The sequence below is a fragment of the Heteronotia binoei genome, chromosome 13, assembly GCF_032191835.1.
Source record: "Heteronotia binoei isolate CCM8104 ecotype False Entrance Well chromosome 13, APGP_CSIRO_Hbin_v1, whole genome shotgun sequence".
Taxonomy (NCBI): domain Eukaryota; kingdom Metazoa; phylum Chordata; class Lepidosauria; order Squamata; family Gekkonidae; genus Heteronotia; species Heteronotia binoei.
Genome location: NC_083235.1, coordinates 15,796,328 through 15,806,765, shown reverse-complemented (window position 1 = coordinate 15,806,765; position 10,438 = coordinate 15,796,328). Strand labels below are relative to the sequence as shown.

Here is a 10,438-nt window from a genome sequence, read left to right as displayed (position 1 = left end):
CTAGGATCTCATCTCCCCCACGCCTCTCTCCTTCCGAAACCAAATCCTCAGCAACCTCCTCATCGCCCCATGCATCTCACTGTTCCTCAGGCTATAGATAAAGGGGTTGAGCATAGGAGTGACGGCAGTGTAGAAAATGGATGCCATGCTCAACTTAGTGCCGGAATATGTGGATGATGGGCGGATGTAGGTTCCTATCAGAGTGCCGTAGAACAAGGCTACCGTGGTGAGGTGGGAGCCACAGGTGGAGAAGGCCTTGTACTTCCCAGAAGCAGATGGGACCTTCAACACTTTGGAGACAATGAAGATGTAGGAGATGAGGATAAGCAAGAGGGGCCCGAGCATAGTCGCCGTGCCTTCAAACATAAGCATCATTTCAACAGAGGAGGTGTCTGAGCAGGAGAGTTTGATTAAAGGGTGAACATCGCAGAAGAAATGGGAGATCTCCCGGGAAGCACAGAAGGAAAAACCAGATATCGAGAATACATACAGCAAGCCCTGGGCATTGGACAGGAGCCAAGATCCGGCAGCCAAGATCAGACAGCGCTTGTAGCTCATCACTCTACTATAATGTAGTGGGCGGCAGATAGCCACGTAGCGATCACAGGCCATGGAAGCCAGGAGGAAGTTATCTGTGGTGCAAAAGACCACAAAGAAATACAGCTGGGTCAAGCAGCCATTGTAGGATATGGTGTTGGTCTTGGACACCAGGATCTGCAACATCTTGGGCATGGCGTTGGAGCTGAATCCAATGTCAGCTAAGGAGAGGTGGCTGAGGAAGAAGTACATGGGGCTATGGAAGAGGGTATCATTGGAGCAGATCACCAGGATGATCAAGAGGTTCCCCAGCAGGCCAACCAAGTATATGGAGAGGAAGATGGGGATGAGAAGACTCTGGAACTCGGGCGAGGCAGAGAGACCCAGGAGGATGAATCCAGCAAAATTGGTTTGGTTCCTCTGTTCCTTTTCCATGGCCAAGCTGAAAATGAAAAGGAAGGAAATGAGATTGCATGCTTGTCCACACCTCATTCCTATGACCGATTCCCCACTAGCCTTATGCCACTCTCACTCTCCTCTTCTCCATGGGGCCTCTGTTGGATTTTACGCTGTCTGTCCCAGGGCTGCAATTCACTCCGCCTCTTTCGCACAGCAAACAAGATCCTCTAAAAACCGGTTTCTGTTTGCCGCACGAATAAGGCGAAGCCAGTTGCAGCCCCAGGGCAGATAGTGTGAAATCTGACGGAAGCCCCATAGAGAAGAGGAGTGTGAGAGGTTAGTGGGGAATCGGTCTGGATTTCTCCTTGTATAATAATAGAGACAATCCAGTCAAAAATTTTAAGAACTTTATTTGGAATCCCTTGGTGTGTTTCCAACGCCTCACCTAGGGTAGGGGCAGGACAAGTGACTTTGGAAACATGGGTCTGGTTTTATGCTATATACTTTTGGCTTAAGATAACTCTTTCTCCTTCTGGATTAATCTCTTTAATTCTCTTAGATACTTTCCGTTCAAGGTGGGTAACAACAATAGAACATAAATTGTCGCTTCTGGGTCTTTCCAGTACAACTCTTTCAAACCTTGGCTACCAAGGAGCTAAAGCAACACTTAAACCGATATTTCTCTTCAAGTGGACAGATCGTGAGCCACCTCTGTTCTGGCAGTGGGGAATAGTAATCAATTTTTTTATTTCCTTGAGTTATCTTTTCTTTGCTGGAATTCCCCAAATACCACAAAACTTTTACTCTGGCCAGATTTAATGTTCTCTTCCCACCCCTTCTTGAGGGGAGATATACATGTACTCTGTATGTGCAACATCTCTGTTCTTGTCAGTCTGGATCTATAAAGACAATCAAGCATATACTTTTACATTGCCAGTATTACCAGAATATTGGGTAAATGTACATCACTCCAATTATATCTAAACATCCCAGTAGATCTAATCATTTTTATATTTTTTTTCTCCTTGCTGATTGTTGTAATGAAATTAATTTAGGATAATTTTGGGTTGAAATTAAATCAAGACTTTCCGGCTCAACATTAGGAAGAACTTCCTGACAGTTAGAGTGGTTCCTCAGTGGAACAGGCTTCCTCAGGCTCTCCTTCCTCAGGCTCTCCTTCCTTGGAGGTCTTTAAACAGAGGCTGGATGGTCACCTGACGGCAATGAGGATACTGTGAATTTAGTGAGAGGTATTTATGAGTTTCCTGCATTGTGCAAGGGATTGGACTGGATGACCCGGGAAGTCCCTTCCAACTCTATGATTCTATGAATATGTGCTCCACTTGATGGAGTCAGGAAAAAGCAAACATTGTGAGTTGCATGATTTTTCATGTGAGATGTGGGAGGGGCTGTGGCTCAATGGTAGAGCATCTCTTTGGGCATGCAGAAGGTCCCAGGTTCAATCCCTGGTACCTCCAGTTAAAAGATTTGGCAGTAGGTGATGTGAAAGACCTCTGTGTGAGACACCGGAGAGCCTCTACCAGTCTGAGTTGACAATACTGTCTTTGATGGACCAAGGGTCTGATTCGGTGGAAGGTAGCTTCATAAGTTCATGTGTTTGTGTAATGAGCAACCAAAGTCACAACTAAACCCACATACCATCAATATTCCCTCTAAGCTGCAGAGTCTTGTGAGCAAAAATTCTACTTTACGAGCTACTGGTATTAAAGTTGTGAGCTACTGCATAAATTATTGTGCTCTGGGGTCATCCTTCCTGAGCTAAGACAAAAATGTGTGAGCTGGAGCCTAAAAATCTGTGAGCTAGCTCACACTAACTCAGCTTAGAGGGAACACTGCATACCATTGTATTAAATCAGCTAGTCAGTGGCAAATGAGCACAAAATGACATCCCCTTAAACACTCAGGAGGGACAGTCACATACTGAACAGACAAACCTGATACTCCTAATCCAAAAGGTAAATCTGATCCAGAACACATGCAACCTAAGAGAGATCTTTTTTTTTTTCCCCAATATTCATCATTTATTGAGATTAGTATATATAACAGATCCATAGTAATAATAAGTATTTAACAATTAACAACCTAAGAGAGATCTTGACCAAGTTAACGAAACTGAGATATGCTGATGCCTAAAGTAGATTTTATCCTTTGTAGATTTTATACAGCTGTGCCTTTGCAGCCATCTTTGCAAACCACCACCTTGGAAAGAGGTTTAGGCTCACCTTATTAATTCTCACCAGTTCCCCAAGTTCAGCCCAGGATACATCCTGGGTGATAAAATGAAATGAGATGCAGGTAGACCCAAACCTTTTTTGATTTCCTGTAAGGAGAATCGGAGATCTGTGGTGGAGGTAATTTGAGGCGCTGATCAGCACAGAAGATAACCTCAGATTGGGATGAGGAATAAACATCTCAGCAGAAAGCAGGAATCCCACAGTGGAATAAGAAAAAAATCTGGAACATGGTGCAGAAATGCAAGTGAGAAAGCCATCAGTTGGGCATTGTCAGAGACCTTATCCCTTTCTTGCACAAGGTCATGCACAACGCAAGCTCGGTGTTAACTCAGTTGCAGAAGGTGAATCTAAATCTAGGCAGCTAAAGAGAGGAGTATATAAATGATGTTCCAAGGAAGAGGAGGGAGGGGAGATTTTCATGAAGTCTGCAGTGGTTGCCAAGGAGAGAAGCACCCTGAGAAGATGGCTCTACTGGGAACTGATTGACAAAACATGGGCTGTTTTGCAGATGTTGTGCCATGGAGTCATCAGGTCACTTTTGCAACCAAAAGGAGACGTTCTAACTTAATGTGTTTTGTCCTGTTTTATATGGAGGATAACATGTTCTGAGATGAGCTTTGGCTGAGGAAGTTAAAAAAAATAACAGTTAGCTCATATTTCTTACTAAGTCCATATGTCTTTAGATAAGGTTATTATGTCTTTAGATAAGTATATTACAGCAGCTTCAGACTGATAAATATCTTTTGGTATAATCTTTAGTAGGCAACAGAATGCAGGGACAAAAATGGACAACTAAGATTGTGTGTGTGTGTGTGTGTGTGTGTGAGAGAGAGAGAGAGAGAGAGTGAGTGAGTGAGTGAGTGAGTGAAAGAGAGGGGAAAGAGAGCACATACAAATAGGTCCAATGTGGTGGGGAATTGTTTTGCCAAATGAAATAGAAGTGAGAGGAAGAAGAGAAGAGAATTGATTTATACCCCACCTTTTGCTAGCCAAAGGAGTCTCAGAGCGGCTTACAAGTCTCCTTTCTCTTCCCCTCCCCACAACAGACACCCTGTGAGGTAGGTGGGGCTAAGAGACCTCTCACGGAACTGCTCTTGAGCAGAATAGCCTTGAGAGAACTTGTGGTTGACCCAAGGTCACATCAGCAGGTGTCTGTGGAGGAGTGGGGAATCAAACCCTGTTCTCCCAGATAAGAATCCACGCACTTAACCACTACACCAAACTGGTGTAGGTGCAGAAACAGGAGAGAAGCTCAACAAAGTCAATCAGTTTTTTTTTTTATATATATTTTAAAATTTTTATTGTGAAACCCCAGTGCATAAAATTACAATAGTTACTCAAGTTAAACATTAATAGATATCAGAAAGAAGAACATCAACCTAACTTTCATATAGTGAATACAAGAAAAGTAAAGCGATACAGTTTACAACGATATCAAATCAAATCAGCTAAACATTCATCATTTGCATAAATGGACTCCAAATCTCATTAAAACGACACATTTGTCTACGACCAGAAAACGATATTTTTTCAAAAGCTGCAAGTTTCAATAAGTCATCTTCCCAAAGAAGAATTGGAATTACATCATTTTGTTTCCAGTGTTTAAGAATTTGGCGTTTTGCTATCAACAGAGCCCTTCCTAACCATAATTTTTGCCCCTTCTTTAATTTCCATTCTTTCGGAAAAAAGTTTAGTATTAAGTGACTATCTTGCCATGGTAGTTGACGTTTAATTGTATCCTTTATTTTCAATAACACCTGTTGCCAAAAATTCTGAATCACCTCACAATTAAATAGCATATGTGTGAGATTCGCCTCTCTACTCTTACATCTCCAACACTCTGCTGAGGATAGCATTGCTCTCTTAAACATACGAAGTGGGGTCCAATAAACTCTATGCAATACTTTCTGTTGTATAGTTATCAACCTGATGTCCAGAGTGGACTTCCTAATTTTATTACAACAATCTTCCCATTGGTCCAAGTTCACGTGACATTGAACCTCTAGATTCCATTTTTGATTTAGTGCAGATAGGTCGGGTATTGTAATCTCCTTCAGTATATTATACAACACTAAATTGGATTTCTTCTGCTCAAATGCCTCAGACAGTTGACCAAACAATGGCGGGCACTGTGATGCCGCCAACGCATCAGGCTCGAACACAGTTCGCAAGGCTTGTTTCATTTGCATAAAATTCCACTGATATAATGGTAAAGATGTTATTTGAGTTGGAAGTTCATAGTGTGCAATAAACTCATCCTCTTGATTTTTTAACTGATCCAAAGAAACAATACCGGCGTGCATCCACCGAAGCCAAAAAACCGGCTTATTGCCTATCTTAATTAAAGGATTGCCCCACAAAGAGGCTTTTTCATGCGAGAAAGGGTCAGCGTTAACCAGTTTCAGTGTCAGCTCCCATACTTTTCTAGCTGAAGTAATTGATCTCAGTGGATGTTTTATCACAGAGAACGTCGAACCTAGTGCATAGCATCCCTCCAATGGAAATATCATTGCGCCCTCAAGCGATGCCCAGGTCGGTGCGTTATCCAAGCTGCCAAGATTCCACCATTTAACTGCAGCTAATAAAAGGGCTCTGTGATATAATAACAGGTTCGGAACCTTAAAACCACCTTCCTTCACCTCTCTCTGAAGCTTAAGCATAGAGATCTTAGGTCGACTGGAGCCCCAAATAAACTTAGATAAGATCCCATCGATTTTATTGAACCATTTCTTAGGGATTAGAATAGGAATGCCTCTCAAAATATAAATTAATTTTGGAAATATGCACATTTTTAAAGTATTAATTTTCCCCCATAATGACAGGGTCAAGCCCTTCCACCTTTCTAGATCTGTCGTTATATTGGTTAATACCCTATCTAAATTAATCTTAACTAGCTGCGATAGATCGTTGGGCAAAAAAAGGCCTAAATATTTCACCTGCCCTGTTGTAACTGCTAACTGGAAAGAGCTATAATCTAAACTTCCACGCCCTAATGGCATCAGCTCAGATTTAGACCAGTTTATTTTATACCCAGCTAACTTGCCGAAATTGTCAATTATTGTCATTACAGCTGGGATAGAATGCTCAGGGTTCGACACAAACAGCAATAGATCATCTGCGTATAAAGCAAGTTTATATTCCAAACTCTTAAATTTAATCCCTATGACGTCCTTAGATTTTCTAATGGCTGCCGCTAAAGGTTCAATACACAAATTGAAAATAAGAGGTGAGAGAGGACACCCCTGTCTCACACCGCGATTTAATCGAATAGGAGGTGATAAATTATCATTAATTTTTAATCGGGATGATGGATTATGATATAGTAATTTAATCCATTTTATCAATGATTGAGGAAAATTCAAATGTGATAAAACCGAAAAAATAAAGTTCTTATGGATTGAATCGAACGCTTTTTCAGCATCCAAAGAGATTAGCGCTGAGTTTTCCATAGAATCTCTTTGCAGATCAATTATGTCTAATGCCAACCGGATATTGTCTTGCCCATTTCTGCCGTACATAAATCCTGTTTGGTCTTTGTGTATCAAAGATCCCGCTACTCTCTTAACCCGATTAGCCAAAATTATTGCTAAGATTTTTATATCAAGATTAATTAGAGAAATTGGTCTGTAACTAGTACATTCCAACCGATCTTTATTGGGTTTCGGGATCACGATTATCAAAGACTCATTCATTACTTCTGGTATAGAGTCATTTTGATACCAAGAGTTATATAACTGATGTAACTTAGGAATCAGCACATCCTGAAATTCAAGGTACCATTCAGATATAAAACCATCTGGGCCAGGGGCTGTACGGCGTTTTAAAGAATCAATTGCGACCTTAATCTCTAGACTAGTTATTTTTTGCGCAAGATCCACTTTTTGTTCACTATTTAATTTACTTAGTTCTACCCATTTCAGAAAGCTAGATATTTGTGACTCTTCTGCTATCTGTGGGATATTATATAATTGTTGATAGAACTCAAAGAAAGAGTTAACAATCTCCTGTGAATCTATGCAGATCTTATTCTGTCTATTTTTAATCGCAATGATTTTTTTATCAGCTTTTTCCCTTTTTAATTTGTTTGATAATATTCTTCCTATTCTATCACCTGACTCCCAGTGCTGATGACGAGATTTGTACATGATTTGCTCAAGTGTATGATATTTTAATAAATTAATTTGATAATTCAAATTTTGAATCAATTTATAGGATAGCACATTTGGGCTTTGATACATTATTGTCCAAGCCTGAGTTAACTCATTCTCCAGAGATACAAGCCGCTCTTCGCTTGTTCTTTTTTTATGTGCAGTATAGGCAATAACTTTCCCACGGATCACTGCTTTAAATGCTTCCCATTCTATAGATCTAGAAGATGACGAGCCTTCATTTATCTCAAAGAACTCATTGATTTCTCTACGCATTTGTGATACAAATGTGTCATCCGCTAACAAAGTAGCATTAAAGCACCAAGCTGTTTTTGGTTTTTCTTGAAGAGCCAAGTGAATATCTAACAGGACCATATTGTGGTCAGAGATTGTTGAATGGATTATCTCGCAAGTATTCACCTTTGAAATTAAATCGGGAGATAACAAGAAGAAATCAAGTCTAGACATCAGGTTATGAACCCTTGAATAAAATGTGTATTCCCTGAGTGTAGGATGTAACAATCTCCATATATCAGTCAACCTCAAATCCTTCATATAGCCACCCAACACTGCTCTAACTTGTGGGAGTCTATTTATATTAGCGTCACTCCTATCCAGAAGCGGGTCCATAGTTACGTTGAAGTCACCACCAAAAACAATGTCATCCCACTCCATATTCTGGATACTTTCTCCTATTTTATGAAGAACAGCAGGTTGATCACGGTTTGAACCATATATTGAAATCAATAAAACCTTTTTTCCATACATATGAATATGCAACACAATATATCTTCCTTCTGGATCTGAGATGACTTGTTGAACTGACACATTAGCAATCTTGCGTATTAGAATTGCCACACCACGTGAATTAATATTATAATCGGTGGAAAAAACCTGAGTTCCTTTCTCCTGACAGAACCAACTACATTCCGAACTTAAGGTATGGGTTTCTTGAATAAATATTATCCCTACACCCATGGACTTACACGTTTGCCAGAGCAACATTCTCTTTTTTGTAGTCCTAGCGCCATGTATATTAACCGTTAGAATCTTTACCATCTTAAATCACCCTTATTCTTAATTATGAAACATGTAAACAAAGAAACAATACTTTCAACTTAATCTTGTATATACCATAGATTATAATATTAGATGAGTGCCTTCTTTCTTGTTTCTGTCCATTTCTAGAACTTAAAGCTAACCATATAGTGTTTAAGCCTATCAATTTCATTTTGTTTAATACATGTGTGTTTTTCCCCCCCACCCCTGACCCACCCCTGTGATACTCCCAAGGACTTCCGATTATATGGGGTGCTTCCGGGATCTCTGCCACTCCCTACCCCCTTAGAGAAGTATCTATAAAACCTCCAGCTGTTTAGCTGGTTTTTTGCTGCCCAACTCATACACAGAAAAACAGTTCACACCATATATATATATATTTCCCCGCTACTAGATCCGCCACACTCCATTTTAAATTAGAAATCTGCTTTCATAAATACCCATTTTCTTTTACCCAACCGGCAACTTAAATGCTTAATTAATTTAATTCATTTGCCCTCCACATATATATACATATAACAGTTTTTACACTTAATAACAAATCCCTAGAGACTCAGAAACTCAAATAATTAATAGATTAATAAATGAATTAATATTCTCATTAGTTAGACTAAGGACATGTTAAGACTGGTCCTTAATCTGTTGCAGGTACTTTTCTGCTTTTCTAGGACTGGAGAAGCGCCTAGTCTCTTCTGCATGTGTGATTGATAGGACTGCTGGGAAGCCCAGATAATATTCCAGTCGCAACTGACGGGCCATGTCCTTCGCTAATTTGAATCTTTTCCTGGCCTCCACAATATGTTTTGCATAATCACGGAGACGGTGCTGGTCGCCTTGGTGGATGACCTCCAACGGCAACTGGACCGAGGCGGCGTTGCGGTGCTGATGTTGTTAGATCTGTCGGCTGCATTCGATACAGTCGACCATCGGCTACTGACGCGCCGCCTCGCCGACATTGGGGTTGAGGGGTCGGCCTTGCAATGGCTTTCCTCCTTTCTCCTAGGTCGGGGACAGAGGGTGGCTATTGGGGGGGAACGGTCCCGGAGGCGCACACTGGATTGCGGGGTGCCTCAGGGAGCAGTTCTCTCCCCGATGTTGTTCAACATCTATATGCGCCCCCTCGCCCAGATTGCCCGGCGGTTTGGGCTGGGTTGCCATCAATATGCAGATGACACCCAGCTCTATCTACTAATGGACGGCTGGCCCGACTCCGCACCAGGGAATCTCGACCGGGCTTTACAGGCTGTTGCGACATGGCTCAGGCTGAGTGGGCTGAAACTGAACCCAGCGAAGACAGAGGTCCTTTGCGTGGGTCGCGGCGCTCTGGGAAGGGAAATAGCTCTCTCGGCCTTCGATGGTGCGCTATTGAAAGCAGCGCGCCAGGTAAAGAGCCTGGGTGTTTTACTGGAGCCTTCACTATCAATGGAGGCCCAGATAGCAGCCACTGCCAAGTCAGCATTCTTCCATCTGAAGCGGGCAAGGCAGTTGGCCCCTTTCCTCGAGCGCCGGGACCTCGCAACAGTGATCCACGCAACGGTCACCTCAAGATTAGACTACTGTAATGCCCTCTACTTGGGGCTACCTCTGTGCCGGACTCGGAGACTGCAGCTAGTGCAGAACGCGGCAGCCAGGCTGTTGCTGGGGCTCCCAAAACGGGAGCATATACAGCCGGGGCTGCGTGAACTGCACTGGCTGCCGATTGTATACCGAGTCCAGTACAAAGTGTTGGTCGTTACCTTTAAAGCCTTATATGGCCGAGGACCTGCCTACCTGAGGGACCGTCTTTCCCCATACGAACCCCAGAGAGCACTGAGGTCAGTCGGGAAAAATCTAATGACCATCCCCGGGCCGAAGGAGATAAAATATCAGAGCACCAGAGTACGGGCATTCTCGATTGCGGCTCCTACTCTGTGGAACCGACTCCCCGAGGAGGTGCGGGCCCTGCGGAACCTTGAGCAGTTCCGCAGGGCCTGCAAGACCGTCCTTTTCAAATTTGCACACCCGGACTGTTAGGAAGATCAGAAATTAAGGAGCCGCCAA

The 10,438-nt window shown here is 42.2% G+C and overlaps 1 protein-coding gene across 1 annotated transcript; it reads right to left on the bottom strand.

Annotated features, from left to right (window-relative positions):
• On the bottom strand, positions 1–972 carry LOC132581854 (olfactory receptor 1F1-like). Its single transcript, XM_060253273.1, has one exon. It carries the CDS (start codon positions 970–972, stop codon positions 1–3), a length of 972 nt encoding a protein of 323 aa, XP_060109256.1.
• Positions 973–10,438: the final 9,466 nt, after the last annotated feature.